The sequence below is a fragment of the Petromyzon marinus genome, chromosome 37, assembly GCF_048934315.1.
Source record: "Petromyzon marinus isolate PM22_M1 ecotype Great Lakes invasive population chromosome 37, UKy_Petmar_22M1.pri1.0, whole genome shotgun sequence".
Taxonomy (NCBI): domain Eukaryota; kingdom Metazoa; phylum Chordata; class Hyperoartia; order Petromyzontiformes; family Petromyzontidae; genus Petromyzon; species Petromyzon marinus.
This window is the reverse complement of record NC_133703.1, coordinates 10,489,583-10,507,296: the sequence shown is the minus strand read 5'-3', so window position 1 is coordinate 10,507,296 and position 17,714 is coordinate 10,489,583. Positions and strand designations below refer to the sequence as shown.

The following is a 17,714-nucleotide window of genomic DNA, read 5'->3' as shown; positions in this document are numbered from 1 at the left end:
CCCCCCCACTTTGCGCGAGAGTGTCACAAATCTGGCTGTCGCCTGATGAAGCTAGTTGTAATTACTGGCAAAACGTCGTACTCCGATTGTAAATGTTGTGGCTTGGCTCTCCAAAGTACCAGTGACGAATTGGCTTGTTCTGTTTCCGTGACAACCCTTACTAGTTGGCTGTGTCGAGTGGTGGCGGGTTTTAACGACACGTTTCAATATGTACGCGATCTAACCCAAAAAACACCTCTATGGATGATATTGGGCCCGAAAGCCTACGTGCTAAACCAAAATTAAAAATATATACAAAATAACAATAATTTCTAGTTTTCCTCATTCACATCGTGATTCGTATGAAAAGACATGAGATGATTGAGACATGTTAAATCATAAACTATTTATTAATATATATACAGAGAGTCCTCGACAGCAATGTCCTTGTCCACGTGCAAACAGAGTTAGGATAGCAGCCTCCTTTAAAAGTCAGAGTAGATTTATACGCTGTAGAAGACAGTTGACGAATCCTCGCTGCTTGATTCCTCCTCGGATCCCTTCAGCAGTGAATCATCACCAGTCTTCTCTGCCTGCTCATTCTCCATGTGGTCAAACAGAACCTACTTCGCCACAAGGAGGCTTGGCATGCAGGCTACATGACCCAACCAATGTCACCTTGCCTGCAGGAGAAGCTCACGAATGGCACTCTTTCCAGTTCTTTCAAGATGTTTGAGCTCCCCACACGATCCAGCCTGCTTAAACCCAGCATGGATTGCAGGCAGGCCAGCCTGAATGTTTCAAGCTAACACAGATGTATGTTTAAAGGGGTCCAAATTTTGTAAGCATAGAGTAGAGAGGACACAATTGTGGCCAAAAGACCCAGAGCTTTTAAAAGAAGCCAGGTAGCTTCCACACAGCATCACACAGCCAATACAGACACACAGATACATTACCAGACACATGGACATACATACAGATACACACACAGACACAGCACCGATATGTACATGAGAATCACACTCACACCACTTCCTTCACATATTTGGCCACTTATGTCACCCCAAATGCTGATATTAACACAATACACGAAGTACAGAAATCGCTTGCTAATCGAGAGGGTTAGGTTCCTGGAAAAAGCCACGGCAGGCAAATCCGTGGTTGGTCAAGTATAGGGGCCATGGTCAGACTCGTCGTAGCTTAATTAACTTGCCTGTTTATTAACTAAACACAATAAAATACAGTACATTACACAATAACGTAATAAACATGAACATTACATTAACTTTACATACCTTTAATATTAACGGTGATGATGAAAATGTATGTATTATATTGAACTTCTTTTGTACCGTACATAGCCAACCGTCCTATTCGGAGGTGCGGGGGAAGGGCAAGATACTAAAATAAGATGATGGGGGAAGGGGTGGTTAGAAGGAGGAGCTCAGCTCACCCTTCCCCTCTTCCTCCGAGTCATCAATGATAGATGAGTGGGCAGGCGAGGAGGCAGGCGAGGAGGCAGTCACAGTGGTGCTGGTGGCTGGATCAGTTGTGCTGCTGGCTGGATCGGTGGTGTTGGTACTTTTCATTTAAAAAGTTAGGATGCATGGATGCTGTGTTTTTTTAGTGTAAGTTCCGGTACACCTCCCTCTATGGTTGCGATACGACACGGTCTTTGGCCTTCGAAAATCACAACAAAGCAGACAGACAGCTGATAGGCTACGACGCAGCCCCATGGGTGGCGCGGAGGTGCAGAGTAGAACCGCATCCCCACAACATTTGTAAATTGCGTGTTGCAGACCCGTGCTTACAGGCTGCGTTTAGTAAATTGGTATACAGATAATAAAACGTGTATAACATAGCCATTTCCGTGACCAGTCACAAGCTAATCCCTCAGCTATTTGATATGTAGACCCCCTCTGTCAAGGTGCCTCACTTCTCCCAACCAGCTTAAAGTCGCTACGAATCTTAACAGCGTTCATTGAAGCTCTGTGGATGTGTAGGCCTTTACTTTAACATCTATTTCTGTGACCAGTCACAAGCTAATCCCTTTGCTATTTGAATGCTAAATTACTAGTTGCCTCTGTGGATGTGTAGGTTTTGACTTTAACATCGCCATTTCTGTGACCAGTCACAAGCTAATCCCTCAGCTATTTGCACAAGCTAATCCCTTAGCTATTTCAATGCTAAGGGATTAGCTGTGGATGTGTAGGTTTTGACTTTAACATAGCCATTTCTGTGACCAGTCACAAGCTAATCCCTCAGCTAATTGATATGTAAATCCTTTTGTCAAGGTGCCTCACTTCTCCCAACCAGCTTAAAAGTCGCTACGAATCCTAACATCGTTCATTGAAGCTCTGTCGTCCCGACACGTCTGTTCCCTTCACCTGAAGACAGCCGCTTGCGTTGTGGCCGAAACGTCGTGAGAATTTTATTGTGTTATTTTATTATTTTATTCTCATTCTACGTGACTTTACCAAAAGAACCAAAGAAGGTGTATACATGAATTTCGTGGTAGGCAAGTCCGCGGTTGGCAAGGGATTGCTATACAGGCATTATGTACAGAGGTGATGCTTGTCTGTGGTGTGATGGTGTGTCTGCATCCAGGCTAACATTCTCCGAAGCACTAGGAGATGTGATTTGCCGGCATGGTGAGACGGAGCCAACGACTGCCCCTCTGTGTTTGGTGCTGGCACACGCCGTGTTTGCCGGGTCTGGTGCCCACGGGAAGGCAGCTGAGGCCCTGTGCTGCCAAGGCCGAGTGCAGGGAGCTCTTGCCTATGTCCACACCTGTGACTCTTTCAGCATGGGTGAGGTTATGATGCGTGCTTTGTGCGCACGCTACACTGTTCAGCCACATGGATTTTATTTCAGTAGGTGGCAATTTACCTGCTATTTGTGGTGCACTTGTGCAGAAGCATGGTTTTAAAACGTCTACAGTTATATAAACAAGTTAATTAAGTCTTGATTTGAAGCTTTCGTGATTGCAGGAATCCATACTCTTTGGTTCTTTCGGTAAAGTCATATAGGTATAAAATAAAATAAATCACGACGTTTCGATCGCAACACAAGCGGTCGTCCTCAGGCGGAACAAATATAATCCAGCAGTGTAAGTGAATTAAGTGAAGAGCTGTTGCATGGATATATTTTATGATTTGATAAAGATGACTCGCAATTTAGAACCCATGAGTTCAACTCCCGGTTGAGATCAACTTAACTTCCTGGAACGTTCTTCCTTCTGATATTAGGAAGCCACTGGAGCTATGCACTCTTAAATCTAGATTGAAAACTCATTTCTTTAGAACTGCTTTTTGTTTTTAGTTTGTTGTCCTTCTGCCGCACCTCTGATTAGCACGGTTGGCTACATACTCCTTGAAGGAAGTTCAACGTACACAAAAATTCACGGGGGTTGGTAAAATTACTTTAAATTTGCAGGAAGTGAATGGTAGTCCTTCCTACTCTTTGGTTTTTTCGGTAAAGTCACGTAGAAATAAGAAATAATAAATTTACATAATAGCATACGACGTTTCGATTGCAACGCAAGCAGTAATCATCAGTTATAGAAGAGCTAAATTTAAGAGAGAGAGGAAACACAGAACCGCAGATATATATAGACACCTAAGTAGAGGGAGTTAACACAGAGACACAAAGAGACACAACGTACGGAGCACAGAGAGATAGGGTCTCTGTGCCGAGGCCTTAGCATGTAGGGGAGACAAAGAGAGATGGAGAAGCACATCAAATCAAACAAGATTTAGTAACATTTGGAAACAATATAATGCAGCACAGAGGGTCGGTCAAAACACAATTAACGCATGGTGTGGCTGATTACGTTATTTCAAAGATTGCTAAATTATAGGTTAAGAGTGATAGAGTACAGATCGCAGACACATATATAGATATCTAAGCAGAGAGAGTTAGCACAGAGATACAGAGAGAGACACACACATGGGACACAGTGAAACAATGCTTCTGTGTCGAAGCTTTAAATAGAGGGAGAGGGGGGGGGGGCGGAGACAGAGAAAAGGGATCCACGCACATGCCGCTGCAGCGTGGTGAGGGGGGGGGCACAAACATCAGATTAGCATGACCACAGGGACTGTGGAGAGAGACAAGACACATACACGTAGACACAAAGGCAGAAACACAGGTAGAGACAACACTGAGACACAAACTTAAGTTAATTGTGACATTTGAGAGAGAGACAAGACACATACACGGAGACACAGAGGCAACGCAAAGACACATACTTGATACCTCCCCATAGAGGTGGTTCAAACTTGATTTGGTGCTTTCGTGACTGCAGGAATTACTCTTTGTTTTTTTTCGGTAAAGTCACGTAGAAATAAGAAATAATAATAACGTAATCAGCCAGACCATGCGTTAATTGTGTTTTGACCGACCCTGTGTGCTGCATTATATTGTTTCCAAATATTACTAAATCTTGTTCGATTTAATGTGCTTCTCCATCTCTCTTTGTCTCCCCTGCATGCTAAGGCCTCGGCACAGAGACCCTATCTCTCTGTGCTCCGTACGTTGTGTGTCTTTGTGTCTCTGTGTTAACTCCCTTTACTTAGGTGTCTGTATATATATCTGCGGTTCTGTGTTTCCTCTCTCTCTTAAATTTAGCTCTTCTATTTTTCGATTTAAAGCTTTCGTGACTGCAATGATTCATCTTCTTTGGTTCTTTCGGTAAAGTCACGTAGAATGAGAATAAAATAATAAATTGATAAAATCAAATAACACAATAATATTCTCACGACGTTTCGGCCACAACACAAGCGGCCTTCATCAGGTGAAGGGACGAGACTGTCTGGTAGGACAGCGCTGGAGTGAAAGAGCCACGTTCAGATCACGGCCTTTAAGCCTCAACTTTAGCACCACGGATAGCTACGGGCCCCGTTCAGACGGACGAGTTCGTCCATGGTCGGAACAGAGGAGGGGGAGAGAGACAGCTGCGAGGCGCTACTCATACTCCATGTTGTAAAACCATACCATTAACCGTGGTGTGAGAGGTATTAAGAGTCAATGCTGGCGAAGGGGCTGCGGTCTGATGATTGCTTGTGTTGCAATCGAAACGTCGTATGCTATTATGTAATTTTATTATTATTTCTTATTTATACCTGACTTTACCGAAAAAAACCAAAGAGCAATTTCTGCAGTCACGAAAGCACCAAATCAAGTTTGAACCACCTCTACGGGGAGGTATCAAGTATGTGTCTTTGCATTGTCTCTGTTTGTGTCTCCGTGTATGTGTCTTGTCTCTCTCAAATGTCACACTTAACTTAAGTTTGTGTCTCAGTGTTGTCTCTACCTGTGTTTCTGCCTTTGTGTCTACGTGTATGTGTCTTGTCTCTGTCCACAGTCCCTGTGGTCATGCTAATCTGATGTTTGTGCCCCCCCCCCTCACCACGCTGCAGCGGCATGTGCGTGGCTCCTCTACTTGCTCAGTCCAGTCCATGCTAATTTGTATTCCTTTTCTCTGTCTCCGCCCCCCCCCTATCCCTCTATTTAAGGCTTCGACACAGAAGCATTGTTTCACTGTGTCCCATGTGTGTGTCTCTCTCTGTACGTCTCTCTGCTTAGATGTCTATATATGTGTTTGCGATCTGTACTCTATCACTCTTAACCTATAATTTAGCAATCTTTGAAATAACGTAATCAGCCAGACCATCCGTTGATTGTGTTTTGATAGACCCTCTGTGCTGCATTATATTGCTTCCAAATTTTACTAAATCTTGTTCGATTTTATGTGCTTCTCCATCTCTCTTTGTCTCCCCTACATGCTAAGGCCTCGGCACATAGACCCTATCTCTCTGTGCTCCGTACGTTGTGTCTCTTTGTGTCTCTGTGTTAACTCCCTCTACTTAGTTGTCTGTATATATATCTGCGGTTCTGTGTTTCCTCTCTCTCTCTTCAATTTAGCTCTTCTATACCTGATGATGATTGCTTGCGTTGCAATCGAAACGTCGTATGCTATTATGTAATTTTATGATTATTTCTTATTTCCACGTGACTTTACCGAAAAAACCAAAGAGTAATTCCTGCAGTCTCTAAAGCACCAAATCAAGGTAGTCCTTCCTGTTTAAATTCCTTCCCCCATCAGAGGAGTTACAGAATGTCCTTCTGTGGTTCAGGGCCACCAATAAAGATGAGTAAGTGCTTGTGCTTTTTCGAGCGTAGTGACCACTGATATTTGGACTGTTTGGCGGTCAAAGCAAATTAATTAATCAATGCCCCCGTGGCTTTCGCAGAGGACTGCATATACCTGGTTCTCCGCTGTGCCAGCGTGGAACTAGTCCGGGGTCTCACTCAGGGCTGGCGGGGACGGCTCCCCATGCTATCCCTGGGACTGGTAGCCTCAGTCCTGGTGTCTGCCCAGCGGACTTGCTACGCCATGCAGCTCCTGCGTGCCATCTACAGCTGCGGGCCAGGTGAGCTGTACATCACCGCTGCATGATCAGCACAGCATGCACTTAATTAACTACATTTGCAATTGGGACCTATAGAGCCCCTGAAGGACAAATGCATCTCTCCGACAGAGAACACGTAATTACACAGCCACATGGCAATGAATAGCCAGCTGCTTGGCACTGTTAGCAGAGTGCTCAACTTGCATTTGGAAGGTTGGAGGTTAAAATTTAGTTGAGGGCAGACTCAGCTGTTGACTTGTCTGATTTCATTAAATTAAGTACACCAAAATCTTGGCCATCGCGGGTTTTCCCATCGTGGATTTGGCTATTTCCACCACGTTTATTGAGGTACAGTTCACCGTTTGTGCTGCCATGGCTCGACCATTCGCGGCTTTGACCGTGAGATTCCTGTGTCGGGGAGGCTGACCCCCGACTCCCCGCTCATCTGCGATCCACTGCTCTCCGACTCCCCCCCCCCCCTCGCTGCGGCCCCTCGAGGCATGATTTAAAGGGCTGTATGAACCACCTCGCGAGTACGCCGCCGTGCCCCTCTCGCACACGCTAACCACGAGCCGCACAGTGGCGATTGCACCCACGCGGGTAAATTACACGCTCGTGCGCAAACACAGGCAACCACAACGAGAAGGCTTACAACACCATGCACCCCTCTCCGCACTCGCAGGGACAACACGACAAGGTTTATTGTCTACTGGCGATTTATTCTCCGATTAACGAAGCTAATCTACCCGTGTCAGTGTGGGCCAGCAGGGCAGGTCTAACCTATCTCCCGGCGGTCTAGGACTCAATATGTCCCATCTCTCCCTACTCACTCTCCCTAAGGGATATTCCCCTTTGTCTTACCTCTCTCCTCCGTACTTACAATCCGATTTCGAGGTGTAGGAAGCCGTGGAAAGGCGAGGCTGCACGTAGCTTTTGCTGGGAACCGGGCTTAGCTGCTCTGCGACTCATCTCACGGACGTTCCAGTAGCAGGGCACGATGACTCCTCCGATCCCTCACTCCAGAAGAACCCGAACAAAAGAGACTTTGCCCTTGACTTCCCTCCCTTTTTATCGTCCCTACATCAAAAATAACGTGCCGCTAATCCGCTGGCCTCTCGTCCAATCCGGAGCCTCGGATTTCCCGCTCTTTGCTAATCGGATTAGTGCTCTCTCCGACGTCCACCCCCTACACACGCTGTGCAAGGGGAGGGCCCCCTGCTTTTCCGCCGCTCGCTACTCCGCCCCACCCCTTACCTGCCTGCTGACCCGTGTCGAGTATCGAGGTGCTCTATCCACGGTGGCTCAGCAACCCCCGTCGTGACCATGTAATTACAACCCAGGTCACGGCGCCGCGGTGCACGTTAGCCTCGGGGAGGTCGCTCAATTCCCTGGTCGCAGGAAACTATGAAGTTCTGTTCCATAAGAGGGCTTCTGGGTGAAAACCTGTCGGCCAGGTGACCTCCCCTCGGGGCTCTATGTGGGGATGTGTGTGTGTGTGTGTTCATGTGGGGGGTGTTGGGGGAAGCGCTGTGACGGAAGCCGGGTGGCTTTGTTGCTGCAGCACCCCCGCCGCAGGCACGGCTCCCACGGAGTGGCTTCGCTGTTGTGGCACCACACCTGTACATTGCGCATCGTAAATAAGTACTATGTAGGTACTCTTAACTGCACTGTGCTCGCAATCCTGCCGCAGAAGAATATACATATTTTCGTTTTCAATCTATAATATTACTGATCATTTACATAAAAAAAATACTTCCTGTTTCATGTTTCGGTTCATGTAGGCGAACATAAAACAAAGGAGGGGGTTTCGTGTTACGAACCGGGAACCAAACCATATTTTTTGAGTTTGCGAATTGTGTTTTTTATGATTGCGGCTATTGTCAGGAACGTAACCCCCACGATGGGCAAGGTTTTGATGTGCTGCTTTGTATAGAGTGAGCATCGGTCATGACATGGATAGACTCTCTCCGACCATAGGAATGTGGAATTTACACCGTTTGTTTAGAGTCACCAAAGGAAATTATTACTCTGCACATATCACTTAAGAAGATTCTGTACGTTTCTGCTGATCCAGAGATAAATATTCGAAATACACCAACAGGGGCAGAGAATGGCTCATTGCACTGGAGAAAAATCAAATGTTAGTCTAGTAAAACCTCTCGAAGCCGAACTCGATTACGGGGCAAGCTGGAAAAGCTGCAAAAATATACATAAACCGGAATACGCTGACCAGGAACACTGTTAGTTCGCTAATTAAGTTGCGCGATAGGACACGACATGCGTATGTGCACACGCAATTCTCTAGATGTAAACACATGAACTTCTCTGTGTTATTTGCTGAAGCCATATGCATGAACTCCACGCACATCCATGCGCTTCGCCAGACTCTTGCGCTATCTCGCTTTCTCATGCTTCCTTACCCTCGCTTGCTCTCCCACTCTATCATATTTTTGTACATTTGTTCTATATTTTTTCAACAATACCTTTTCAAGCCTTGGGGATCAGCTTACTTCTTGTGTTTCAAATGCCACCTTTTATGTTTTCTTCGGTTTAAGAATCAGCATTACAAGTGTGCCTCATGGTAACAGACTCAGATAAAACTATACAATAGTGATGATTGAAGTATTCAATGAAAATTTTTTGAACAAATTTAATTCATCTTCAATTAAGCATTGCCTTTCTGTAGCAAAGAAGCTCGAGTGCCTTGTAGATCTGCGTAGCTAAACTGTAAAGGGCCACCCAAACCAATTTCAGCAACTCGGCAATAAGTGAGACGAAATATTATTCCTTCATCAACCTGCACGGCGAGTGTGAGTGAAGGTCAATCCGCCGCCATGATGCACACTCCTTCACCACGGTCCTCCCCAGCAGCTCTGGATCCACCATCTACAACACGGACTTTGTCTTGCAAATGAAACTGTCGAATTTGAGATAATTAGCTACCATGGTGTGATGGTGAACACACTGTTGTTCCTTCTCCCTGGCATGGCAGCAGAAAATTTTTATCTAAATTCTCCCACTTTTGGCCACTCCTATCTAAAAATGATCTTACCTTTGGTCACCCTGCCGTAAAAAGGTGTACACCACAGTTAGTCGATTGGCCATTTCTGTATTGTTACATGACGTCGGTAAATATAGGCCAAATACTCTGTAGACAGGTTCTCAAGATCTGCCTCGAGTGGAGGTCCCTCCACAAGCAGTGCTGCAAACAATCAATTGCAATGGTGCACCTGTACCTCAACTTACTGTGTTGCTGACACCACCACTCCACGGTTGTTCCTTAGACTGTCTCCGAGAAGCCATCGAGCACGACGCCGTGTGCCCCTCGCCCGGCTGGCGGGGCCTTGCAGAGGAGTGCGAGCGCCACAGCTGCTCTGACCTGGCGACCGCCATCATCGCTGCCGTGGCCCCCATGCCGCTGAGGAGGCTGGACCATGATGAGGGCTGGGCCGAGACTGCAGTGGATGCCCAGCTTCCTAAAGGGCGAGACAACAGCGAGGGACGCTCGCTCATGGAGCACGTGTTTTACTGAGTGACTGTCACCCAGCATAAGCCCCTAAATAAATAAAAATGTTGACACTGGCAGTAGGACTGCCACTTGTCTGGTTTCGACTCAAGACAGTCGAGGTGGCAGGAATTAATATGTACCGATATCTGGTGGAATTCTGTTTAAGTTTATTACAATTTAGTGCACAGTATTGATACACCGAAGGTCCTACGCTGACTGAGAAATATGCCTGTCTGGGTTTGGTCTGTAGAAAATGTGTCAATCCTTTCTGGTTGTGGTCTTTGCAGGCACCACTGTGCATTGGGCATGGTGGCGGTGGTAAGACGCACCTGTGATCCAACAGAATGGGAGCGAGGTTTGTGGGTTGTATGTATGTTGAACTTATTTTTCACCATATGTTGCCAACCGTGCTAATCGGAGGTACATTAAGACATCTGTGTGTGTTATAAATTATAGGTTGAATGGTCTTTAGAAGGCAGAACAGCAAGTGTGGTGGGGCGGGGATTCGGAGCTGGTCTGGGGGAGGGTCTGGTGGAGGTCTGGGGGGGGGGGGGGTGTTCAGGGTGGGTCTGGTGGGGCTCCAAGGTGGGTCCAGGGTGCTCCAGTGGGAGTTCGGGTTTGGTCTAGGTGGGGTCTGGGGTGGGTTTGGGCAGGTCCCAGGGAGGTTTTGGATGGGTCTGCGGGGGTCCGGCATGTGTTTGGGGTTGGTTCGGGTGGGGTCCAGGGGGGTTCAGGGGGTTGGGGGGGTCTGGTATCTGGCCGGGGCAGTCTAGGTTGGGTTGGGCAAGGTCTGGGGTGGGTCCTCGGGGTTCCACGGTGGGTTTGGTGTGGGTCAGCGGTGGGTTAGGGGAGGTCCGGGGTGGGTCCGAGGGGTTTCCTGGGGGGTATCCTGGGTGGGTCTGGTGGGGTCTGGGTTGGTTCCAAGCGGATTCTGGGTAGGTTCTGATTATTTTTTGGGTTGGTCAAGGCTGTCTCCAGTGGTATGGGGTTGGTCCGGAAGGGGTCCAGGGTGGGTTCGTGGGGTATTTGTGCTATCCTCTATAGAGACTGGTAGTGTGCACCATTTGTGCATTTGACTGCGGTGTGATGTTAATTACTTTGCTGTCTTCTTCCTTGATGCTAAGTCAATGTATTTAACATCGCATAAACGTATGTTAAATGTTGCAGATTTTTTTAATGTTTGTATACAGTGAGGGAAAAAAGTATTTGATCCCCTGCTGATTTTGTACGTTTGCCCACTGACAAAGAAATGATCAGTCTATAATTGTAATGGTAGGCAGGTTTATTTGAACAGTGAGAGACAGAATAACAACACCAAAAATCCAGAAAAACGCATGTAAAAATTTTTATAAATTGATTTGCATTTTAATGAGAGAAATATGTATTTGACCCCTCTGCAAAACATGACTTAGTACTTGGTGGCAAAACCCTTGTTGGCAATCACAGAGGTCAGACGTTTCTTGTAGTTGGCCACCAGGTTTGAACACATCTCAGGAGGGATTTTGTCCCACTTCTCTTTGCAGATCTTCTCCAAGTCATTAAGGTTTCGAGGCTGACGTTTGGCAACTAGAACTCCCTCCACAGATTTTCTATGGGATTAAGGTCTGGAGACTGGCTAGGCCACTTCAGGACCTTAATGTGCTTCTTCTTGAGCCACTCCTTTGTTGCCTTGGCCGTGTGTTTTGGGTTATTGTAATGCTGGAATACCCATCCACGACCCATTTTTAATGCCCTGGCTGAGGGAAAGAGGTTCTCACCCAATATTTGACGGTACATGGCCCCGTCCATCGTCCCTTTGATGCGGTGAAGTTGTCCTGTCCCCTTAGCAGAAAAACACCCCCAAATCATAATGTTTCCACCTCCATGTTTGACGGTGGGAATGGTGTTCTTGGGGTCATAGGCAGCATTCCTCCTCCAAACACGGCGAGTTGAGTTGATGCCAAAGAGCTCCATTTTGGTCTCATCTGACCACAACACTTTCACCCAGTTGTCCTCTGAATCATTGGCAAACTTCAGACGGGCATGTATATGTGCTTTCTTGAGCAGGGTGACCTTGCGGGCGCTGCAGGATTCCAGTCCTTCACGGCGTAGTGTGTTACCAATTGTTTTCTTGGTGACTATGGTCCCAGCTGCCTTGAGATCATTGACAAGATCCTCCCGTGTAGTTCTGGGCTCATTCCTCACCGTTCTCATGATCATTGCAACTCCATGAGGTGAATCTTGCATGGAGCCCCAGGCCGAGGGAGATTGACAGTTCTTTTGTGTTCCATTTGCAAATAATCGCACCAACTATTGTCACCTTCTCACCAAGCTGCTTGGCAATGGTCTTGTAGCCCATTCCAGCCTTGTGTAGGTCTACAATCTTGTCCCTGACATCCTTAGAGAGCTCTTTGGTCTTGGCCATGGTGGAGAGTTTGGAATCTGATTTATTAATTGCTTCTGTGGACAGGTGTCTTTTATACAGGTAACAAGCTGAGATTAGGAGCACTCCCTTTAAGAGTGTGCTCCTAATCTCAGCTCGTTACCTGTATAAAAGACACCTGTGAGCCAGAAATCTTTCTGATTGAGAGGGGGTCAAATATTTATTTCCCTCATTAAAATGCAAATCAATTTATAACATTTTTGACATGCGTTTTTCTGGATTTTTTTCTTATCTCGTCTGTTAAAAGCTCTAACAGATAGGTGAAAATCCTCCCCGTAGAGGTTATTAATTCTAGATTTGAAGCTTTCGTGACTGCAAGGTTTCATACTCTTTGGTCACAGCTCATCGAGACGCTGACCTTCCTCAAAAGATGCCGCGACAATATATAAACCCGATCGTCTCAGAGTTGTGTACTCAACACAGATTTTCTGCTGACTTCCACCTGAAGACGGAAGCTTGTGTTGCCTCCGAAACGTCGTGATTTAATTGTTTTATTTTATTTTACCTACATGACTTTACCGAATAAAACCAAAGAGTATGAATCCTTGCAGTCACGAAAGCTTAAAATATAGAATTAATAACCTCTACGGGGAGGATTTTCACCTATCTGTTAGAGCTTTTAACAGACAGCGAGATAAGAAGTCACAGCTCATCGAGACGCTGACCTTCCTCAAAAGATCCCACGACTATATAAACCCGATCGTCTCAGAGCTGTGTACTAAACACAGATTTTCTGCTGTGACTATTCCACCTGAAGACGGAAGCTTGTGTTGCCTCCGAAACGTCGTGATTTAATTGTTTTATTTTATTTTACCTACGTGACTTTACCGAATAAAACCAAAGAGTATGAATCCTTGCAGTCACGAAAGCTTCAAATCTAGAATTAATAACTTCTACGGGGAGGATTTTCACCTATCTGTGAGAGCTTTTAACAGACAACGAGATAAGAAGTCACAGCTCATCGAGATGTTGATCTTCCTCAAAAGATGCCGCGACAATATATAAACCCGATCGTCTAGAGCTGTGTACTCAACACAGATTTACTGCTGACTTCCACCTGAAGACGGAAGCTTGTGTTGCCTCCGAAACGTCGTGATTTAATTGTTTTCTTTTATTTTATTTTACCTACATGACTTTACCGAATAAAACCAAAGAGTATGAATCCTTGCAGTCACGAAAGCTTCAAATCTAGAATCCATCTATAGAGTCTACCAGATAAAGCTTGAGTCAACACTTTTCTTTACTTTGTGCCGGTGCACGCCATACACGTCCACCCTGCTCTTCTCCAGAAGCGCCCCAATCGCCCCATCTCTCCCCATGATGTCACCTCTCCCTTTCCTCGTAACATCATCCTGAGACTCTACCCTTGGATCGCGTGAGTATTTCTATCCTCGAATCACGTATCAACACTAGATTACCCCCCTCTGAAGAAAAAGTCGTCCTCGACTAAACACAACCCGTGCAAATACAAGGGATTTGGGGGAACCCTGACAGAAAAAAAACACTTTTGTTGGTCAATAAACAAGCAATTTAGACTCAACCGGAGTCCTGGACATTTGTGTGTGTAGGTGTGGAATGCCTGTGTAGAGTAGTATGACGACGTGACGTCATGAGCGCTGTGAGAAGCAATGACGTCATGTAACGGGATATACTTTAGGAGTACCCCATGACGAAAGAGGGGTCGTTGTGGTATCCCGGGATGGTGAGCGTCTGAAGAAGGTCTCTCCTACTCTTTGGTTTGGTAAAGTCACGTAGGTAGAAAAATAATAGATCACGACGTTTCGATAGCAAAAAAAAAGTATTTTTTTCTTGCTGTGGTTGTCCCACCTGATGACGATTGCTTGTGTTGCGATCGAAACGTCGTGATCTATTTTTCTACCTAGGTGACTTTCCCGAAAGAACCAAAGAGTATGGATTCCTGCAGTCACGAAAGCTTCAAATCAAGGTTTCTCCTGCTCGTGACCGGACGGTGTTGACTGATCCCCTGTCCGGGTTCTACGAGCAGGAGAGCCGAAGATATAGCCAGGGGTAGGGCTCAGAGAAGTATGCAAGAGCCCGCTAAGATTACGTGGGGTGTTGGATGAGCCCCCATTCCGACTCGAGTGAGAGAGCCCAAGAGATAGCCCAGGCTAGGAATAAATAGAGCCTGAGGTCCGCGTGAATAACCGAGTGTAGGGACACCTACCTCTGGTGTGTTTTGTTACCCCTGTGTCAATAAACTGGCGCAAGCCCTTACTAAGAGTTCAGTATACAAGTCGTCCTGCACCACACAACAACTGGTGCCAGAAGTGTCTCCAGCCTTCGCCGCCATGTTAAATGGCGGTGAAGAGGAAGTACCTACCTGTGGTGAGGTTCGACGATGAAGACGGCATGGAGGATGTTCCCGCAACGTCCCCGGAGTCCGGGGCCCCGGAGATGCGCCCCGTGGAGCCAGGCCAACCGGAGCAGGAGAAGGAGGCAGCCGTGGGTGGCTCCTCACCGCTGCCGAACACCTGGCATATCCTCACGAGCCAGCTCAGACAACTTCTACAGTCCGCCGCGCAGCTCGTCGCGATGATGGTCGAGGTGGGAGCCCAGCCGCGTGCACCCGACACTTTTTCAGCGCGGGAACGGCGGATTCCCGCCATTGCGCCTCCTGCCTCGTTCGTATTTAGTGCCAATTCTATAATGGACACGACTCCGGAGTTGGGTGCCATTGTTCCGCGGGATTCGACGCAGCATTCAGGCACCATTTTGTCAGCGACACTGCAACCGGGTGCCATTTTCTCTGTGTCTCCGCAACCGGGCACCATTTTTTCCACGACTCCGCAACCGGCTGCCATTACCGATGTGACTCGGCAACCCGGCGTTGCTATGGCTCCTGCAGCGGCGTGGGTGCGCCCTCACCCGTAATTACGTCTGGCGGCCATAAACTCCGTCGCTTGCCTCCCGTACGCCCGTTCATTGCGACAGGCAGCGATAGGATGGCTTTCCAGGACCGATTTGATGCAGCGTAATTTTCAGTAGGGTGGCCCATGGACGAGGCTCTCAAAGTGCTCCCCACAGCACTGGATGACAGAGCTTTAGTGGCGTTTAAATCCATTACACCGGTGGATAGGGCAACGCTTCCAGCTGCGTATGCTCAGATGGCTGCTATCTTCGAGCCGCCTTCCAGTGCGCGCCTCAAGTTCTGAATGCGGAGGTGAGAGGAAGCCGAGACACCGCTCACCTTCTGCAGCTCCTCGCTGGCGCTGGCACGGGCAGCTTTCCCCAACATGGATGGATCGGCGCTGGACTCGCTGACTCTTGAGCGGTTACTCTCCCTATGCGGGAGCTGGGAGTTGTTCTTGCAATCGCCAAGGAGGCCGACATTTCATCTCTGAGAGTGGCGCAGGGCATTCAGGCACACCTTGCCCTATGCCAGTCGCCCAATGTGGCGGCGTGCACGGGGGTTCCGGTGCCCGCGGGGGCTGCCACGCCACAGGGGGAGGATGGCTTCGCTGCCTTCATTGCGGGCGACCAACGCGGGAGAGGTGCCGGGAGCCGCCGGCCAGAGCAACGGTGGCGGACGAGGGCTCCTCGCTCGCAGGGGTCGGCGTCCACTGCCTGCTTCTGCTGTGGTCAGCAAAGCCACATCGCGTTAGGCTGCCATAACGCCCCCGGGGCCTTCAGCAGGCCCTCATCATCCTCCGGCTCCACGTCAGCGTCATCATCCGGGCCCCAGGCGAGTCGCGAGGCATCGATCACTCGGCCGCTCCCCTCACCTCACTCATCTAGCGGGGTTATAGTTCATGATCACCCGGCCATCACTAAGTGCTCTGCTTCGCCCCGTGCTTGTTCGTTACCATTCGCTGGGTGGCCTAGGTGGGTCCATCAATGCAATGCACTCACGCCTCGGGTTGTAGCAGCCACGGCGGGTTCCCCTGTGGTCGCTGGTTATGTCCAGGGAGTGGAAGTACGGGTTTTGGTGGACACGGGTGCGTTGGCCACTATTATATCCGAATGTATTTTCGGGTTGTTGCCACATAGCATTGGTCCATTACGGCCAGTTCAAGGGACTTGTGTTGCCACCAATGGTGGTAGTTTGGGCATTTTCGGCCACATTGCCGCCTCGATCAGGATTGGCGATATCGAATTGGAGGGGCCCATTCTCGTCTCAAAAGAGTTGGCGGTGCCATGCCTTTTGGGGACGGATTTCTTGGCAAAGATGCCCATTCGTATTCTCATTGACCAAGGTTGTGTGGAGATCCCATACGGCCGTCGGTTGCACTTTCTGCATTTTCCCACCGTGTTGTCCCCCCTTGTCGCCAGTGTATGGGCTTTGTCCAGGGATTCTATGACCATTCCACTTGGGTCACAAATTTTAGTACGCCTGAGGTTGCACAATCCCCTGGATTTGCAGTCACCAGATCATAGTTAGTTCATAGTTCATTTATTTGGTATAGCCCTGTGAGCCATTCGGCTCTTGAATCGGGTGCAACCGCAACAAACAAAAACATGAACAAGAAAAACATCTTAAAGTGATTACGTGACTGTGCAAACAGAAAATCCAGGAAAAAAACATCAAAATATTCCTGAAATAGCACCGTACACCAACGCTGTGTGCAAAAATCCCAGTGGGATGCAAGTCAAATAACAACAACCACAAGACAACTAAGATTAAGGCCATCAGTCTAACTCCGTACTACAATAAACAAAAACATGGCCAAAACAAAAAACGTTTTCGAAATCACCAAAATAAAAGCCATAAATGCAATGTAACAGTGATCATAGGGACTGTGACCGAATTTTTAACAATAAACTACATAAAAAAATTATAACACCAAAATCTAGAGCCATATTTTAGGCCACTGAATAGCAGTGGCAGCTAGGGGTGTACAACTCCTCTAGAGCAGTTTTGAGTGAAGATCTCATAGGTAGTAATTCAAGTTGCAGTTTATTGGCATAGCATTCCAGACCCTGGGGGCATCAATAGCAAAGGCCCTTCCTCCGGTTTTTGTATGGCAATAGGGAATGTGAAGCTGGTAAATGAGCGAAGACCTGAGGTCAAATTTGTTCTTTGAAACAGAGAGGAGATCCAGTAGGTAGTCTGCAGATTTTTTTGTAAGTACATCGTGAATAAATAAGATCTGGTGCACAAGCCGTCGAACATTAAGAGATGTTGAGTTTGACCCAATGTAGAGATCACAGTGGTGAGTCCTATATGGGCAGTTCAATGCAAATCTTAAGGCCGAGTGATAGATGGAATCAAGCTTCTTCAGTACAGTACTTGGGGCTGATTTATAAACGATGTCACAGTAGTCAAGTAGAGGCAGTATGGTAGCTTTTATCAATTCCAAACGGAACATTGGGGGGAAGCAGTGCTTGTGTCGATACAGAAAACCAATGATTATTTTTGTCTTTTTACCAATAT

At 47.4% G+C, this 17,714-nt stretch overlaps 1 protein-coding gene across 1 annotated transcript; it reads left to right on the top strand.

The window, feature by feature from the left end:
• The first annotated feature begins 2,193 nt into the window (after nt 1-2,193).
• On the top strand, nt 2,194-9,924 carry LOC116937911 (clathrin heavy chain linker domain-containing protein 1-like). Its single transcript, XM_032945045.2, has 3 exons — nt 2,194-2,789; nt 6,234-6,413; nt 9,677-9,924. Exons 1-3 carry the CDS (start codon nt 2,537-2,539, stop codon nt 9,922-9,924), a joined length of 681 nt encoding a protein of 226 aa, XP_032800936.2. The 5' UTR covers nt 2,194-2,536.
• The last annotated feature ends 7,790 nt before the right edge of the window (nt 9,925-17,714 follow it).

Bases quoted from the DNA above. Each gene is read 5' to 3' on its own strand.
- LOC116937911 (XM_032945045.2), top strand. From the start codon at position 2,537: ATGTACAGAGGTGATGCTTGTCTGTGGTGTGATGGTGTGTCTGCATCC. The intron at 2,790-6,233 runs GTGAGGTTATGA...TGGCTTTCGCAG, and splicing joins CTGTGACTCTTTCAGCATGG to AGGACTGCATATACCTGGTT. The intron at 6,414-9,676 runs GTGAGCTGTACA...GTTGTTCCTTAG, and splicing joins CATCTACAGCTGCGGGCCAG to ACTGTCTCCGAGAAGCCATC.